This window comes from Myotis daubentonii, chromosome 1 (genome assembly GCF_963259705.1).
Source record: "Myotis daubentonii chromosome 1, mMyoDau2.1, whole genome shotgun sequence".
NCBI classification, from domain to species: domain Eukaryota; kingdom Metazoa; phylum Chordata; class Mammalia; order Chiroptera; family Vespertilionidae; genus Myotis; species Myotis daubentonii.
The window spans coordinates 199,388,140-199,407,085 of record NC_081840.1 but is presented as its reverse complement, the minus strand read 5'-3'; the positions used below and the strand labels follow the sequence as shown (position 1 = coordinate 199,407,085).

The window sequence follows — 18,946 nt, the reverse complement described above, 5'->3', positions numbered from 1 at the left end:
ACCCTGGCTGCGGTTCCTGCGAGCTGCTTCACCGCCTCAGCACGTCTTTCTTGTGTTTCTCTCCAGCGACAGTTGGGCAAGAACATCAAGTTTGGGCAGCCGGCGCCCAGTGCCACGCCCTTGAAGAGGGCAGACAGCGGGGAGGCCAGCCTGGAAGGGGACCCGCTCCTGGCCAGTCCCATGGAACCTGTGACTCAGCAGGACCTCATCCTCCCAGACGCCGAGAACAAAGTGAGGCCCCGCTGGGCAAGGACGCGACTGCGAATAACCCGGGAGGCCGTTGGGCAGTGGACAGGGGCAGCCGCTGGCCCTGGGGTCTGCAGGCAGGGGGAGGGGGAGAGGCTTTTCTGTTGAGTGGCCCAGGGAGAGGACTTCGTGGGCAGGTGCCTTCATCTGCAGCGGGACCATCCAGAGGCGGGGGCGGGGGGGGGGGGGGGGGAGCTGGGCCATGCCCTTTGCACGTGCTCTTCCCGGGGTCTTCCACGTGCTCCTTGAGCCTCAGGCCTGGGAAGCCACGCTGTGCTGTCTCCTCCGCGCCGTTGCTGTGCGCCCTCAGCACGTCCTGTCCGGCCGGAGCCCTTCAGTGTCTACATCCGCCTAACAGTTTTCTCTCCGTCTCTGAACATTGAGTTCCTCGAGGACAAAACTGCATCTTACACATCTCTGTCTCCCCAGTAATCGTTTGTTGGATTGGACTGATTTAAAGGGAAATAAGACAAGAAAGAAGTGGGTCAACAAGACAGCACATCTCAACCAGACCAGTTACTGAGTGAAGGGTACTGAGTGTGGAAAGTGCCACGGGTCCAGCACTGCCCTCTCTGAATTTGTTGGGTTTTTTGTTGTTGTTAATCCTCATCTAAGGATATTTTTTTCCATTGATTTTTTTTTAGAGTGGAAGGAAGGGGGAGAGACAGAGAAAGAGAGAGAGAGAGAGAGAAAGAGAGAGAGAGAGAGAAGCATCAATGTGAGAGAGACACAACGATTGGTTGCCTCCCACACACGCCTCAACCCGCCTGGGGATTGAGCCTACAACCAAGGTACATGCTCTTGACCAGAATGGAACCCTCAACCCTTCATTCCTCGGGCTGACACTCTAACCCAGCCGCGGGCAAACTACGGCCCGCGGGCCAGATCCGCCCGTTTGAAATGAATAAAACTATTGAAAAAAAAGACCGTACCCTTTTATGTAATGATGTTTACTTTGAATTTATATTAGTTCACACAAACACTCCATCCATGCTTTTGTTCCGGCCCTCCGGTCCAGTTTAAGAACCCATTGTGGCCCTCGAGTCAAAAAGTTTGCCCACCCCTGCTCTAACCACTGAGCCAGGCCAGCTAGGGCTAAATTTGGTCTTTTGACACTGAAAAAACTAGGGTGAGCATATCCTGAAATTCGAGGCCTTCCAGCAGCAGAAGGGACACCCTCAGGCCTCTTTTGGAAGGAGGAGCTGGAGTGAGGAGTTCTCCAGGCAAAGCTCCAAGTCTTCCTGCCTGGGAGCATCCTCGAACTCTGCCTCCAAGGTGCCCGGGTGAGGTTGAGTGTCACTAAAATGGGCATCCCTCCCACCAAGCAGTCCTGCTTGTTGTCCTGCTTAGGCTAACATGGCCTAAGGACAGGAAGAAAGACGAGCAACTTGCAGAGCAAAGTGCGAAAGGAAAGAAAAGGATGCCCCTGCCTGTTGCTCATCTCTGCCTGGGCCTGCCCTGATGGCTCCTGGCACTCACACCTGTAGGTGACGCAGGGATGGGCCCATTCCTCCCCCTGTGGCCAGACGTGCCCTCTGCAGCCTCCAGGGCAGCAGCCATCAGCCTCCAGGCAGGGGTTTCCCAAAGACACCCGGGGCCTCACTGTCACTGACAACCCGAGACGTGCAAGGTGCTGGCGCCTGGGGGGAGGGAAGGGCATTTGTTCAGCCAGCTTTCTGTCCCAGCTGTGGTATCACAGAGGTAAACAAGATTAGACAGGGGGCTTCCCTGGTAGTTTATGTTGTAATGAGAGTCAGATAACATACAAGTCAACAAAGATCAATATAATAATTTGAGCCCTTGTTGGTTCGGCTCAGTGGATAGAGCATCAGCCTACGGACCGAAGGGTCCCGGGTTCGATTCCGGTCAAGGGCATGTACCTCAGTTGCAGGCTCCTCTCCGGCCCAGAACCTGGTCAGGGTGCATGCAGGAGGCAACCAATCGATGTTTCTCTCACATTGATATTTCTCTCCGTCTTCCCCTCTCTCTTCCATTCTCTCTAAAAATCAATGGAAAAATGTCCTCAGGTGAGGATTTAAAAAAAAACCCCAAAACTTATCAATGAAATTGTTTTATGTATATATATATATAAAATTTATATATATATATATAAAATTTCAGATCAAGAAAAATTGAAATAAAATACGTGATGGAAAAATGAGTGACTTGTTGAAAGATCAGTGCTGCCCAGAGCAAACCAGGAGGTGGGCGTGCTCTAGGCAGAGGGAGCAGCAAGGCTGAGGCCCAGAGAAGGGGCTGAGCTCCTGTGGAGGAGGTCAGGGCGGCCCCTGGGCTCTGGGGGGCCATGGAGGGGAGCACGTGGATCAGGGGCCGGATCCTGCAGACCACGGGAAATGGGTGAACTCTACTCTAAAGTAAGAAGTCTCTGAGTAATTTGGAGCAGGGAAGTGACATAATCTGATTTGTGTTTTCTAAAGATGCTTCTAAGTGTGGTGCAGAAAACAGACTGAGGTAGGGCAGGCTGGCAGGACCGCTCTGGAAGGGACAGTAGACCCTTCTGTAAATATTGGCGATACCAGATAGAAGGTGTGGCGGGCCACCAGGAAGGTGCAGGTGCCGGACCTGAGGGTGTTCCCAGGGCAGGCCCACGCCACGGTTGGGAATCTCCAGCCATTTCCTTTTCCTTCCTTCTTTCCTGAGTTGTTTCTCCTCCTCTGGTCATTCACCTTCTCGGCTCAGCCCTTTGGGTGTGGCATTGGTGGGGCCTCTTTCCTTCTCAGAGAGAAGCGGGGGAGGCTTAGCAGGTAAAGGGGGTGGGAGGCAGCCAGCAAAGCCAAAGCTCTGAGGTCGGAGCCCTGCCTCCCAGGTACCCTGGCTGTAGGGCAGCCCCCGGATCCTCCCAGCTGCAGGAAACACCAGGGACTGAGGTTGGAGACAGCCCAGCTGGTATCGTGTTGGACTCAGAGGAGGGGAGGGCACGCTGTGGGCCTCAGGAGTCCTGTGGAGTCTGGACATTAGCAAAGTGCCCACCGTGACCCCTGCCAGCTCTTTGAAGGCAGCTGCGCCCTGTGTGGAGGAGGGGGCGGCCCTTCCAAACACAGACGGTGTCTGGTTAGCTGCCCAAAGCTTCCCGTTCTGGCGTGTGACTCAAGCACTCTCTTTACTGTTTCAGTCTAGTGACACGCCTAGTTCTCCGAGTCCTCCGAATCCGCCTGGAGCCAGAAGTGAGATGGAAGAGAAGGTAACATGATTTGAACTTACATAGTTAATTTCCCCCCCCTTTCCTCCCCCCACAATCTTCTGCCTCATTTTCCCATTCATCAATGCTGCCTTCATCCATTACTTTAAATTTCTTTCAACTGCAACCAGTGGTAGATACTGGAGCGTCTGTTTCCATGGCGATGCAGTTGCTGGAGCTGAATCCTGCTCTGAAAAACAGCCACCTGCCCAGCATGCCTGCGTTTGGATCCCTAGGCGTTGGTAGTCTGCCTAAATGTGTGATGTACTTTAAGACTCTGCTAAGTTGTTGAAAAAGACACTCCTGAAGGTACCCAAGTCTCTAAGGAAAAAAGTCTCCTATTTGGAGATGGTTTTTAACCTTTCTGTGTGCCATTGAAAGCTGGGCCTCCACCTGCAGGAGTCCAGGGAGCCCTGGGGAGCCTCTTCTGTAGAGGCCAGTCCACTCTCATGAGGACAGTTCACCCACGCAGGGTGCGGGTGCCCTCCCGGGGCCTGGCAGCACAGGGAGAGGAGTATGTCCCGGGTTTTCTGAAGGAGACGGCCCAAGACAACGCCACCACCCAGACGGTGAAGAGACCCACCTGGCATAACTAGAAACAAAACTTCGCATTTAAATCTCAGCCTCTAGCCCTAGCCAGTTTGGCTCAGTGGATAGAGCGTCAACCTGTGGACCAAAGGATCCCGGGTTTGATTCCGGTCAAGGGCACGTACCCTGGTTGCAGGCTCCTCCCCAGCCCGGGCCCTGGTTGGGGCATGTGCAGGAGGCAACATGTGTTTCTCTCACATTGATGTTTCTGTCTGTCTTTCCCGCTCTCTTCCACTCTCTCTAAAAGATCAATGGGAAAATATCCTTGGGTGAGGATTGACAAACAAAAAAACGAACAAAACAAAAAAAAATCTCGCCTCTAGTGCTAACCTATGTCTTCAGTCTGTCACATTTCATTCGAACTCCTTGCACTCAAGTACCTATTAAGTTATGGAAATAAATGTTTAATTCATCTCTTTTCTTTTTTAAAAAAAAATATATTTTTATTGATTTCAGAGAGGAAGGGAGAGGGAGAGAGGAATAGAAACATCAGTGAGAGAGAATCACTGATTGGCTGCCTCCTGCACGCCCCCCCCCCCGCCCCCCACTGGGGATCAAGCTCGCAACCAGGGCATGTGCCCTGACCAGAATCGAACCGGAACCTCCTGGTTTATAGGTAGATGCTCAACCACTCAGCCACGCCGGATGGGCTAATTCATCTCTTTGCAGCAGTAGTTCAGGATATGATATGTATTAGAAAGATAACTATAAATAAATAAGAGCTAGGGGACCCAAGGCTGGAACTATTTTTCCTTACGTCTGTGCTCTTTGTCATACGTTATCTACTGAGCATCCCTTTTGCTCATGGAGCTAGCTTGGTGCCTCAGCTCTCATGTGTAAATATGGAAGGGGACTGCAAAAAGCAAAACCCTTGGCTAAACCTCACTGACTTTGCACTTAAGAGCTGGGTCACAGTCAGGGGCATCGTGGCCTCTTTTGCTCTCTGTGCCTGAGAGCTGCTGGCTCCAACATGGCTGTGAGCGCCCTCTGCTGCATGTTCGGGTGGTGTGTGGTGTGGCCAGGAGCCCTTCCTTCGCTGCCCACTGTGGCCTCCAGGTTCAGGCTGAGCCACAGCCTCTGACTAAGTCTGTGCAGTTCATCCGTTGTACTTAAGTGATGGCGTCTGCGTTACAGACTGCAAGCAAGCGGTGCCACAACTCATCCTTTGAAGAATTGCCCTCTCCCTGGCGTGTTCCGAGTTTCTGCTCCTCCCTTTAGCTTCTCAGGGCCCTCAGTGCTCTGTGACTTTGGAGTGATGGTGCTAACACATGTTTGTGGGTTAGAAATTTCATGCCCTAGTCAGAGATGTTATTGTTCCTTCATTCCTTGACTAAATATTTATTGAGCCCTTGCCAAATGACATTTGCTGCTTGGGCATAAAGTGGGCTGATACGAAGATGAAAAAGACACCCTCCCTGCTAAGGTGGAGAGGTGTGTTCATACAGGGTCAGAGGTAGTAGGAACGCTCTTAGGGTAACAGTTCTTTGTCTAGAGATGAGCTTGTCCAGGGCTCAGCAAACTACAGTGGGGCCTTGACTTACGAGTGTCCCGACTAACGAGTTTTTTGAGATACCAGCTGTCTCTCTGCCTATTTTTTTGCATTGAGTGATAGAGTAATTTGAGTTAACGAGCTCCTTAACGAGCTTGGTCTCCGAACGAATTAAACTCGTAAGTCACGGCCTCACTGTACTACTTGTTTTAGACTCTGTGGCCAGAAGGTCCAACTACGAGACTCTCCGTTCTGTTCGGACAATGCCGATGGGTGTGGCTGTGTGTCAGCAAAACTTTACCAAAACAGGCTGCGGGCCGGATTCAGGTTTTGTCAACCCCTCATCTAATCCACATGTTATTCAGAGCAGGAAACTTAGTCCCTGGAAGGTTAAATAACCATTACAGGCTCATGCAAATAGCACTGGCAGAGCCAGTAGTTAACATTCTGTCTTGATTCCAAGAGCATTGCTCATTTCACGGTCCCATTGAGCCCCCTCACTAGGCAGGGTGAGGCACAGGCACCCAAAAGTGCTTCCCTCCCCGGATTCCCTGCAGGTTGTTTTCTGATCCAGACTGATTATATATGTATTTTTTAATATATATTTTTTATTGATTTCAGAGAGGAAGGGAGAGGGGGAGAGAGAGAGAAACATCAATGATGACAGAGAATCATTGATCGGCTGCCTCCTGCATGCCCCTCACTGGGGATCGAACCCACAACCCGGGCATGTGCCCTTGACTGGAATTGAACCCGGGACTCTTCAGTCCGCAGGCCAACTATCCATTGGGCCAAACCAGCCAGGGCTGATTAAATATTTTAATCTCCACCACAGGCAGCCCCAGCTAAACCTTCTCGGCCAAAAAGGCACTTCTCTTCTGCTGGCACCATCGAAAGTGTCAACCTGGACGCCATCCCCTTGGCCATCGCTCGCTTGGACAACAGTGCCGCCAAGCACAAACTCTCCGTTAAGCCAAAAAACCAGAGGGTGTCAAAGAAGCACAGGCGACTTGGACTTGCCGGGGTATGTAGAGCCCATCCTAGCTGACCAGGCAGCTGCCCTTGCTTGCTGGGCACTAATTCTCTTCTAATACTGGACTATTGGTTTTCCTGCGAGTATTCACATTAAGAACAAGGAATTTGAGAATGACAGATAAAGGGAGTAAACATGAAGGTGTTCCTGCCACCCCCACAATCTACTCTGGGCCTGAGTTTACCTGTCTCTATACTTAGAACTGCCCCTTCTCTTTTTCTCCTTTACTCATCAAACACATTTTTATTGAGCACCTATTATGACACTGACTTAGGCCCTAGTGATAATACAGCAGAATACAAAACAGACAAAAATCCCTTCCCTTACAGAGCTGGAGCTTACATTCTAGTGAACTCAAGACAACCCCTGGAGAAATGACCAAGTTGTGAGCCCAAAAACAACCCCTCTGAGCAGTAGCAAAAGGGATTTCCTGCTGTTTAAGTGAAAAAGAAGCAAGGAAGACCCTTAAGAGTCACCTAAAATGGCAGGGCCCTGCTGCATTCCCTGACCCCATGTCCGGAAAAGCAAAGGGCTCCCTTTTGCCACAGTCCGAGGGCAGGAGGTCAGTGGACGGGGCTCCCAGGGGCCATGCCAGGGCATTTAAAAGGCTGTCCCCAAACCAGGAGAGTAAGAGGGCCACCTGCATAGTGACAAGGATGAGGGATGGTTACCTGTGTACAAGGAGAAAGCTAATTCTGTTTCCCTTGCCAACATTAGGCTCGACCAAATGAACAAGGAGGCCTTCCGAGCCGGCTGTCCCTGGACCAGAATGGACACCCTGGAGAAGACAAGCTGATGTGGCACGAAGAGGAGCCGGAGCCTCTGGACGCCGAGGAAGAGAAGAGATGCCAGGAAGAATACTGGCGAGAACTGGAGGCCAAGTGCAAGCGGCAGAAGGCGGAGGCAGCCGAGAGGAGACGCCTGGAGGAGCAGAGGCTCCGGGCGCTGGAGCAGCGGCTTTGGGAAGAGAACCGCAGGCAGGAGCTCCTGGAGGAGGAAGGAGAGGAAGAGAGAGAGGAGGGAGAACCACAGCCAGAGGCAGGGAAGAGGCAGTGCACAGAGGAAAGGCGGAGGCTGGAGGAGCAAGGTGGCCCAGCCCCAGAGTGCAGGGAGCCAGAGGAGGGCGGGCCCCAGGAAGCGGGAGAGCAGGAGCCCCCGGAGGAAGAGGCTGAGCGGCTGCAGAGCCTCGCGCACCAGGAGCTGGAGGCGCGGAGCAGACAGGAGGCGGAGAAGCTGGAGGAGCGGAGCAGACAGGAGGCGGAGAAGCGGCGGCAGGAAGCAGAGGAGAGAGAGTTGAAGGAACTCAGGAGACTGGAGGAGCAGAGGCGGCGGGAAGCGGAGAAGCAGCGATTGGAGGAAGAGGAGAGGAAGAGGCAGGAGGAGGAGCTGAGGCTGCGGGAGGAAGAGGAGAGGAAGAAGCAGGAGGAGGAGGAGCGGAGGCTGCGGGAGGAAGAGGAGAGGAAGAGGCGGGAGGAGGAGGAACAGAGGCTGCGGAAGGAGGAGGAGGAGGAGGATCAGAGGCGGCGGGAGGAAGAAGAGAACCGGACGAAGGAGCTCAGAAGGCGGGAAGAGGAGGAGGCAAGGAGAAGGGAAGAGCTGAGAAAAAGGCAGGAGGAAGTGGAGGCGCAGCGGCGGCGGGAAGCGGAAAAGGAGCCTCAGGGAGCACGGAGAGGGGAGGAGAGCGGGCTGGGGGCGGACGACAGGAGCCCGCTTCAGACGGACTGTGCAGGGGAGCCAGAGCACCTGAAGCCGGAGAAGCAAAGAGGGAACGCCGAGGCAGCAAGCGCCTGCGGGAAGCAGAGTCCCGAGGCTGAGCCCCCCGGAGAGCCGCAGGCGCAGCGGGGGGATGCTCGCGGGCAGGATGGGTGTGCGGGCCCGGAAGAGAGAAGCGAAGCCCGCACGCCTCCTCCCCAGAAACCAGGGGTGTGCGGGGACAGAGACCGCAGGGTGGAGGAGCTGAGGTGGCAGGAGGTGGAGGAGCGGCAGACCATGCCTCGGCCCTACACTTTCCAGGTGTCCTCGGGAGGGAAACAGATTCTCTTCCCCAAAGTCAACCTGAGCCCCATGACGCCCACGAGAGACGCGGGACTAGCCTCTGCTCCCCACCAGCCAAAGGCCCCCCGGGCCAGCCCGGCCCCCCACGCCCTGCCCTCGTCGCTGAGCATCCCCCACACGGCCATCCTGGTCACGGGGGCCCAGCTGTGCGGCCCCGCCGTCAACCTGAGCCAGATCAAGGACACGGCGTGCAAGTCTCTGCTGGGTTTATCGGAGGAAAAGAAGCACGGGGACGCCCCCACCCCGGACCACCCACCCCGCGCCCCGGCCGACCCCCGGGCCGGCGGCGGGAAGGCCCGGCCCCCCCAGGAGTCGAGCAGCGCGGCTGCCCTGGCCGAGTGGGCATCCATTCGGTCCCGCATCCTGAAGAGCGCGGAGGGCGACCCGCGAGGCAAGAAAGACCAGCCCCCGCCTGGGGATGAGCCCGCGCCCCGGGGCCGCTGTGACTCCCGGGGGGCCCTCCGGAAGACCCCGCCAGGAAACGCCAAGTTCTCGATCATGCCTGCCTGGCAGAAGTTCTCGGATGGGGGCGCAGAGACCTCCAAACAGAGCGCAGGAGCTGAAAGCACGAGAAAAAGGCCCGGGCTGGGAGCCAGCGACCAGGCAGCGCCCCCGCCCCTGGCTGCCGAGAGCGATGAGCCCCAGAAAGGCCCAGAGCATGTAGGGGCGCGCCAGGAGCCAGCAGACACCACCGAGGGCTGCAAATTTGCCAAAGACCTTCCATCCTTCCTTGTTCCGAGCCCTCCGTACCCTCCGCAGAAAGCAGTGGCCCAGGCGGAGCCCGTGACCGCGTCGGGCAGTGAGACCGCCGGAAAGCCGGACCCCGCGTTGCCAGGTGGGGAGGAAAAGGCCTCCTCACCTTTTGGGATAAAGCTGAGAAGGACCAACTACTCCTTGCGCTTCCACTGCGACCAGCAGGCAGAGCAGAAGAAGAAGAAGAGGAACAGCAGCACTGGGGACAGTGCAGAGGGGGGGCCGCCGGCACCAGCGTGCACGGATGGAGAGAAGGCGGCAGAGGGTGCTCCGGCCCTTAAGGATGGCCCATCCCTCCCCGCAGAGAGCAAGCAAGGCCCCGGCAGCTGGAAGGACTCTGCCGTCAGCCCTTCCAGCCCCCCTCCCACAGCCCAGCCTGGACCCTCACCGGTCAGCAGCCAGACCCCGGCCCCGGAGCTCACCAAGGCAGCAAACAGAATGCCGATGGCGCAGAAGCCAGCCCTGGCGCCCAAGCCCTCCGGTCAGACGCCACCGACCTCCCCGCTCTGCAAGCTGAGCAGGCCCTACCTGGTAGAGCTGCTGGCTCGGCGGCCGGGGAAGCCTGACCCGGAGCCCAGTGAGCTGTGCAAGGAGGGCCAGGAGCGCCGTGAGCCTGGGCCACCCTCGCCACCACCTCCCAGGAGGGAAGAGAAGGAAGAGGCGGAAGCAGAGAGGAAAGCTGCAGCCCCACAGGAGAAGCCTTCCCAAACGCCCGAGGCCGGGAGGAAAGGTACGTAGCCCGGGTCGGGAAAACTGCCTCTGTCCAGCTGGTTGTCCGCGTCACAGCCAAAGCCAGGCTGCCCAAGGCTGGAAGTAGCCAGTGGCGCTCCAGTGGCAGCAGTTCCCTTCATGAGAAGCCCGCTTGCCATTCCTGGAGGGAGGGAATCTCAGTGAGGCTCTTTACTGTTGTGAAGAGGAAACGTTTGTGGCCCAAAGCTTTTTGGAAAGTTTCTTGAGCCACATGCTGGCTGGAAAGGGGCCGGGGGCAAGCATTCTGAACCACCAGCAGCAGCAGGGCTAGGTGGAGAAGACAAGCATGTCCCCGAGCTTTTCAGGCCATGGATGTGGGGAAGGACGAGGTGAGTGGTTTCGAAAGGCTTTCCCTTGGCTATAGATAAGGTGGAAAGGTGAAGCAGAGACGTCCTGGGATAGGTGCAGGGCTCCTAAGGAGGGATTACGGTGACACCTCATTTCTCAAACGTCTCCCATCTTGAACAATTCGATTCCCAACTAAGCTATTCACAGAAAGAAATGTCGGTTGTCGAACCAATCTTCGGTTTTTGACCTGACAACCCATTCATGCTGATACTTCAGCATGACAAAAAGCATCTCTCAGGCAACAAACAAAGGAGAGAGTGCTTTTGTAGCTGGTGAAATCGGTGATTAGCACAGTCTTAAAAGATAAAGAGGCCCTCAACGGTGCTGATGTTGCTAAGGGTGTGAAAGAAGCAAGGATCACAGGCAATTGAAGAGGCAGAAAAACTGTTGATTTGGATAAAGGAAAAGCAGGTGGCCAGTGACAGCATTTCCTAGGCAGTGATATATGAACAAGCAAAGATACGCTGCTTCTGACCTGAAAGACATCCCTGGAATGAATGCTGAAAGTGATTCCTTTAAGGCTAGTAGCAGGTGGTTCAATAAATGTAAGAAAAGCAGTGTTTGTTTATGGATTAAACAGTACATTAGACATTTACTGTATACAAGAAAGGTTAAAACAGGGAGTCATTTGGGGGGTCTGAAGTGGATTAAGTCTACCCGACCTGAGGCCCTGAACCTAACTGTTCCCTATACCTGGGCTCCTGAGCATTAAAGAGAAAAAACCAACATGATATAAAAAAAAATGTTAGTTACATGCTAACAAGTGGTTAGAATAAGATGGAACTTGGAGACATTGTAGAAAATAGGTCTACCTTTCATCTACCTTTCATCTAGTGCCAATATTCCACCTTTGTGTGGAAATTACCTAAAAATCGGTACAGCCGTCTGGTAGTATTAATTCAGTTTGCATTATTTCTTTAAAATGGGGGAAATGATTTAGTTTTTTTAACAAATCGCTTCTCAAACAGCCTTCCGGAGCTAATTAAGTTTGAGAACCGAGGTTCCACTGCATTTGCTACTTTTGGATTGGCTGTGGGACAACAGTCCGAAAGCGCGTGCGTAAGCAAGCTGTGGTGGCGTCTGGGCCATCCGCCAAGTCCCTCAGATAAACGCCATCTGGAAGCTGATGCGACGTTTCAGCGTCCATTCAGGCATGGAGGCAGTCTTCTGTTTCTGCCAACAGTCATTACCTGGTGGGCCTCCCTTACATCTCTCTCCCCTTTTCTGGCCCACTGTCATTTAATGTAGGACACTCCCAAATTTTTCTCATCATTTTTCCACTCTTCTTCACCATTTTGGAAATCCGAACTGATTCTGCTATGTATCTGGGGCTCACGCCCATTCATATTTACCGAACACAAGTTAAAGGTGCCCACAGCAATGAAATACCCCAGTGAATGAAGATGCCCGGGTCATTGGGATGGGCAGTGAGGGTAAAGACTGGGCTTGCCTAGATCAACTGCTGTCTCTGGGCAGTAGCAATACCACAGTAGGCAGGTAGGGGGCTTCCAGCAGCTCCACCGGCCTAGGGGCCTCTACCTGAATAATTGGCTGGGTCTCAGGTTTATGCAAAATGCTCTACAACGCCACCAGCTTGCCACTGGGAAGCCCTCCAATAAAGAAATTGTAGAGCAGGGGTCCTCAAACTATGGCCCGCAGGCCACATGCAAATACAAATATTGTATTTGTTCCCGTTTTGTTTTTTTACTTCAAAATAAGATATGTGCAGTGTGCGTAGGAATTTGTTCATAGTTTTTTTTTTAAAACTATAGTCCGGCCCTCCAACGGTCTGAGGGACAGTGAACTGGCGCCCTGTTTAAAAAGTTTGAGGACCCCTGTTGTAGAGCCACCTTCACTCCTGGCTGCCCCTCTTGGCTCTTCAGACCGGATGTTTGGGACCACTCCCTGGCCACTTGGATTGGCTTTGGGACCCCTAAGAGTAGTTCTCACTTCTGTTTTGCAGAGCAGGCCAAGTGTGGCCATAGCCCAGAAGTCTCACATCTCGGAGAAATTCTCCCCTGAGGTGTTTTAGGGAGGGATTGTTTTTATTTCTTCTAATTGTTTAGGGTTAGGGTGGTTCTTGCAGAGAAAAGAACCTGTGGCCTGAGGGGTATTGGTTGGTTGCTCACCCTGCTATCCGATTTAACCTACACTTGCCCTGTTTTCTGGACTGTCGACCAGCAGTTTCCAAACCATTTCTCCCTGATGGTTTCTGTCTGTCCTGACAGTGAAGAGCCCGTTTTTCAGCCTTTGGTTTTCCTTTCAGCCTCTGCACTGGGCCCTGGGAGATAGCCACAGTGAGTCCCTGGGAGCCCATTAAGAGAGGTCCCTTAGTTGGAAGCAAGCCCCGTTGGCTTTCAGAGCTAGGTATTTCGGGGGCCTTATCTCTCAGGCAGAAGTCTTAGAATTTGGGGCACCAAATGTAGGGTCCATCCCCACCCCCTTTTATCCCCCAGGTAGTGAGTTGCAATGCCTGGGGTGGGATTTATGGTGAAATTGTGTCTCAGTCTCTCCTATTCATTTGCCCAATGCAGTGGTTCTCAACCTTGGCTGCACATTAGAATCACCTGGGGCCACAACATTAGTAACAAACAGAATTTCTGGAGGATGAGGCCCAGAAATCAGGATTTAAAAAAGATTCCCAGGTGATTCTAATGTGCAGCCAAGGTTGAGAACCACTGGCCCAATGTGTAGGCGTCACTCAACTAGTTCCTGGATTTTAGTCAGAGGCAGTTGTTCTGTATGTAGCTGCAGACTCAGTATGTCTGTGGGAGGAGGGGGTTCGGGACCCTATGTCACCATCCTGAACCAGAACACCAATTTTTAGTTTTTTATAATATGTTTTATTGATTTTTAGAGAGAGAGAGAAGAGGGAGAGAAAGGGCAATAAGAAAGAATCATCCATCTGCTGCCACCTGCACGCCTCCTACTGGGGATAGAGCCTGCAACCCGGGCATGTTCCCTGACCCAGAATGGAGCCTCAAGCCTCTGGGTGCCTGGGTCCATGCCCAACCACTGAGCCATACCAGCCAGGCCCCCACTTTTAGTTTTCACATTAGCTTTTGCACCAGTAACTTTTGTAGTCATCAAAGCCCCTCTCACAGCCTGGCCTGCTCCAGCACACTCCTATCTTCTCCCCTAAAACATAATGTTCCAACACTGCATCTTTCTCTTACACTTTTCCCTTTGGTTATAATGTTCTACCAAAAGCTATTCCTGCTCCTGTTTTCTTTATCAGTATCCAGATTCTAGGTTGTCAGGCTCCACTAATTGACTTTTTCTTTATTTGGTAGAAAAGAAGCATGAAAACAAGGACCGTATGCCTTGTGAATGGTTGCTGCCTAAAGACTCTTCTGTCTGACTGTAGACCAGGGCTGACCAAATTTGTTTGACTAAACACCCCATTGGAATAAATTGCCTGGTCCTCCAATTTATTCGTTAACTGTGTCCATGTTAAAACTCCTGGAGCGCCATATATACACTTAGGGTGCAGTTCACTGAAGCAGTAGCGGATGTAAATCCATATTGCAAATTGTGGCATTATCTTTTATTTCTTTGGCCAACTTCTTGTCAGATCTGATTTCTTCATAAAGTGGCAGGCAAAGCGCTTGTCAGCTCTACTGTGGCCTTATGCTTGCATTATTGGAAGTATAGTAAATCTGTGGTCTGTTTGCAGGAATTGTCCATTTCATAAAGGGTCATTTAGATCAAAGGAGATAGGACATTCATAAACTTACCTAACCACAGAACCTCACCGTATGCTAAAAGCCAAGCCAGTGAGGACAGGATTGCTGGTTCTCGTCTGAGCACTCCCAGCTTCCCCCGGGAGTCTCTACACATGCCATTTGTTGTACCTGGCCTTCCGGTCTATGGGCTGAGTGAGAATGTCAATGCCAATCTAAACATCAAATACTAGAGGCCCGGTGCACAAAAATTTGTGCACTCAGTGGGGAGTCCCTCAGCCTGGCCTGTGCCCTCTTGCAGTCTGGGACCCCTCGAGGGATAACCACCTGCTGGCTTAGGCCTGCTCCCCGGGGGATTGGGCCTAAGCTGGCAGTCAGACATCCCTCTGGCAGCCCAGGAGCCCTCGGGGGATGCCCACTTGCCAGCAGGGAGCAGGTCTAAGCTGCAATCAGACATCCTTAGCACTGCTGAGGAGGCAGGAGAGGCTCCCACCACCACCGCTGTACTGGCAGCTGTCAGCCTGGCTTGTGACTGAGCAGAGCTCCCCCTGTGTGAGCGCACTGACCACCAAGGGGCATCTCCTGCATTGAGCGTCTGTCCCCTGGTGATCAATGTGTGTCATAGTGACCAGTCATTCCCAGTGGTTCTGCTGTTAGGGTCAATTTGCATATTACCCTTTTATTATATAGGATAGAGGCCTAGTGCATGGGTGGGGGGCGGCTGGTTTGCCCTGAAGGGTGTCCAGATCAGGGTGGAGGTCCTCTGGGATGACTGACCAGCCTGGGTGAGGGGTTGAGGGCCATTTTCAGACTGGCCACACTCCCTTCAGGGTGGGGGTCGCTGCTGGAGTGCCTGGCCAGCCTGGGTGAGGGGCTGAGGGCCGTTTGCAGGCTGGCCACAGCCTGTTCAGGTTAGGGGTCCCCCTTGGGGTGCCTGGCCAGTCTGGATGAGGGGCTGATGGCTGTTTGCAGGCTGGCCACGGCCCCCAGCCACCCAAGTTCCCAGTGAAGGCTGGCTGGAAGCAGGTATCTGGGATTTATTTAGCTTCTATAATTGAAACTTTGTTGCCTTCAGCGGCCAGGGCAGGCAGGAAGCTTGGCTTCCTCCATCGCTGGGGCAACCAAGCCTCCTGCTTGCTCCAGCTTCTTGGCTGCCGGCCGCCATCTTGGTTGGGTTAATTTGCATATAGTCGCTCTGATTGGTTGGTGGATGTGGCTTGAGGCATAGCGAAGGTATGGTCAATTTGCATGTTTGTCTTTTATTAGATTAGAAAAGCTTGATTTCACTTTTATTTTTATATTTTTAAAGATGTATAAATAGAAATTCTAAGCTTTTCTTCCTTTACCCCCAGTGAATGGCCTTGTGCATCCCCTAGGGCACACACACCCTTTTTGTTTGAGACCACTGCTTTAGAAAGAGGTTTCTATTCCTGGGACCCAGGCCAGCGAGGACCAATACCAAGGTGAAGCCACTGGGAGGGCGGAGACTCTGAACCAATCCTGATGGGAATTTATATAGCAATGATCGCCCAACCCCCCCCCCATTCCCCCACCCCCACCACACCCCCCGCCGTGTTTCTCCTGTAACACTTTGATTACAGATATGTCATTCGGAAACTCCCAGCCCCTGAGCCCCTGACGGCAGGTAGAACAGATAGTAACTGGCCTTTTCTCCAAGCCCTGACCCTGGGGAGCAATGATTAGAACCCTGTAAATGCCAGGAGGTGCCTGCGTGTCTCCCCGGGACCTGAAGGAGGGAACTTAAATGGCCTGTGGTTCTGCTTGTCCCCTGAGTTTAGAATGAGAGAGAATAGGTTTAAACATTGCAACAAAATAAAATTTTAATGACATATTCTGAACTCCCCGACCAAAAAGGTTATGTGATTAACAAAGAACATCTCTATCTTTCAAAACCTTGAATGAAATGAGTGATTTTACTGCTTTGGAAAATTTCAACAGTCATCCTTTGTGCTTAATCATTTACAAAGTGTTTTTATTTATAACATTTAGTTCAGCCTCACGGCATATGTAGAGGTAGACAATCTTAGCTCAATTTTACAGATGACAACACCAGCGTCTGAGAAGTCTGATGACTTGTCTGCTCCCTACAGTGGTAAAGCCAGTTTGGGGAAGAGTTCTCTCCCAGGTAAAATGGTCTTCCTGGTAACCTAGGACCGCCTCCGGTAACTCTCACCTGGCATTTGTAAAATGCTGTTAGCCTTGAAAAACATTTCTCATTATGTCCTCATGTTACTTCTTGGACCTCACTCAAATATTTGTTCAAAACAACATTGTTTAAAAATGCCGTAGGATTTAGCAAAGCCTTCTTGTCTTGTTCCTTTTCTCGCAGTTCTTTTAAACCTGATCTATGATTCTCATTTTTCCCTGCATCTCTTGGATAATATTTTGGGCACAGTTCTTTTAGTCACTTTAGAAAACAATTTTCATTGTGGTCAAAGTGTGTAACATAAAGTTGGCTATCTTTTCTCAGTGTACAGTTCAGTAGTCTTAAGCATATTTCACATTGTGCACAGCAAATTTTTCATCTTGCAAAACTGAAACTCTATAAGCATTAAACAACATTCACTTTCTGTTTCTATGAATCTGACTACTCTAGAAGCATCACATAAGTGGAATCACCTAGTATTGTCTTTTTTGGTGACTGGCTTATTTCACTTAGTACAATGTCTTCAAGGTTCATCCATATTGTAGCATATGACAGGATTTCCTTCCTTCTTAAGGCTGAATGACCTACCCTTGTGTGTATATACCACACTTGATTTATCCATTCATCTGTCCATGGACACTTAGATTGCTTGCACTTCTTGGCTGGTTTGACTAGTGCTGCTATGACCATGGGTGTGCAAACATCCCATGTACTTCTGGATAAAAGCCCAGAAATGGAATTGCCAGGTTCTATGGTAGTTCTATTTTTAATTTTTTTTTCAGAACTACCCTACTGTTTTCCACACCAGCTATACCATTTTACATTCCCACCAGCAGTGCACAGAATTCTAATTTTCCACATCCTCGCCAACACTTGTTATTTTCTGTTTGTTTTTTTTACGGTAGCCATCCTAATGGGTGCGAGGTGATACCCTCATCGTGGTTTTGATTTACATTTCCCTACTAATTAGTGATGTTGAGCATCATTCTATATGCTTGTCGGTCATTTGTATGTCTTCTTAAGAGAAATGTCTATTCCAGTCCTTTGTTCATTTTTAATTGGGTATTTTGTTTTTTGTTGTTAAGCGGTCGGAGTTCTTCCTATAGTTTCTGTCACTTTTTGAAAAGAAAAAGTCCCCTAGGCACTTGCAGTAACAACAGTCTCATGTTAGTAATTAGTATGTCCCCTCCAGTGTCATAATCAGAACTCCAAACACTATTTCAAATTAAAGTGTCTCCCTTCTTAGAGGAGTTAAGTGGCTTTCCTAAGGTCACAAAAGGTCAAACCCAGGTCTGCTCAGTTCTAGAGCCCAACCTCAGCTACCACCCATCTGTGAAGTGTGTTTACCCCAGTTGCATAGGCAAGACAGACTGGAGAAACACAGACTGGAAGCCGGAAACCCTCGGTTCACAATTCAGCCTGTACACTAACTGCTGGGTGACCTTGGACACGGGACTTGGTCACTGTGGACCTCATTACTCATGTCTATCAAAGGAGGGCACTGGGCCAAAATCATGGTTCCCACTGGGTTCCTCAGAGCCCTGCTGTCCTCAGCAGCCCCTGGGGCAGAGCAGTGCCCCATTTTCCTCTTTCATACTTTGGGGTTCCACATAGGATACTGCTTGTAAGGGGGAAAAGTTTTTGCAAATATTTTGAAAAGCAATAAATTAAAAAAGAACAATAATGAATCAGATAACCGCCTGGGTCCCTTGTGGGTCTGAGATTTTATGACACTGGAGAGAGGGAAGAGAAAGGCTCTTGTTTCTGTTGATTAAAGAGATTACTTTCCTACCCAGTGGAGTCGCTCAGGCATGAGCACGGAGTTTTATTAGGAAGGGCCAGTTGAATGTTCAGTGGGCTGATGAATACGTCACAAGTTTTAGGGGGTGAGGTACTGAGATACGAGAACAGTTCATTTCACTGAAAGCTGGCTTTTGTCTTTACTAATTCTGAACACAGTTCAAAGGTGTGTGTTGCAGGGGAGGGAGTCCCACACCACCAGCAATTCTCAGACACCAGCTGGTGTCTTACAATTCAACTCAAGATGGTGTTTTGTTCTGCAGGTTAAGGGCTTAGTCCCATAAGGCTGTACCTTCAGATCCAGGTGCTTCTGACTGGTTAAAATCAGAGGTTCCCAGGAACCCCCTCCTTGGGTTTGATTAAAATTCTTGAGTGGCTCATGGAACTCAGAGAAACATTTGACTTACTAGATCACTGGTTTGTTATAAAAGGATAGAACTCGGGAACAGCCAGGTGGAAGAGATGCATACAAGGATACAAGGTATGGGGAAAGGGCGGGGAGGTCCCATGCTCTCTGGGTGGCCAACCTCCCGGCACTTCCACCTGGTCCCCAACCCAGAAGCTCTCCAAACCCTGACCTTTGGGGTTTTTTGGAGACTTCATTACACAGGTATGATTGGTTTTATCTTTGGCCATTGATTCAACCTCCAGGCTTCCCCCCTCCCGGGAGGTTGGGGGGTGAGACTGTAAGTTCTAATCTTCTGATCGCTCAGTTGGTTCACCCAGCAACCAGCACCCCCCCCCATCCTTAAGTGTGGTCCCAAAGTAGCCTCATTCACATAACATAAGACACCTTTACGCTCTCATCACTTAGCTCTGTGCCAGAAACAGGATA

At 51.5% G+C, this 18,946-nt stretch overlaps 1 protein-coding gene across 12 annotated transcripts in view; it reads left to right on the top strand.

Moving 5' to 3' along the window:
• CRACD (capping protein inhibiting regulator of actin dynamics) overlaps positions 1–18,946 on the top strand; it is a 231,202-nt gene that overhangs the window by 206,596 nt on the left and 5,660 nt on the right. For 6 of the 12 annotated variants that reach the window (XM_059670520.1, XM_059670560.1, XM_059670514.1 and 3 more), the window contains 4 exons: positions 67–231; positions 3,380–3,448; positions 6,358–6,546; positions 7,273–10,093. In XM_059670520.1, coding sequence (XP_059526503.1) covers positions 67–231; positions 3,380–3,448; positions 6,358–6,546; positions 7,273–10,093 — 3,244 coding nt within the window. Of the gene's footprint in view, positions 1–66; positions 232–3,379; positions 3,449–6,357; positions 6,547–7,272; positions 10,094–13,754; positions 13,909–18,946 lie in introns of those variants that run through there. The other 6 variants (XM_059670530.1, XM_059670579.1, XM_059670585.1 and 3 more) reach the window with 3 other exon arrangements.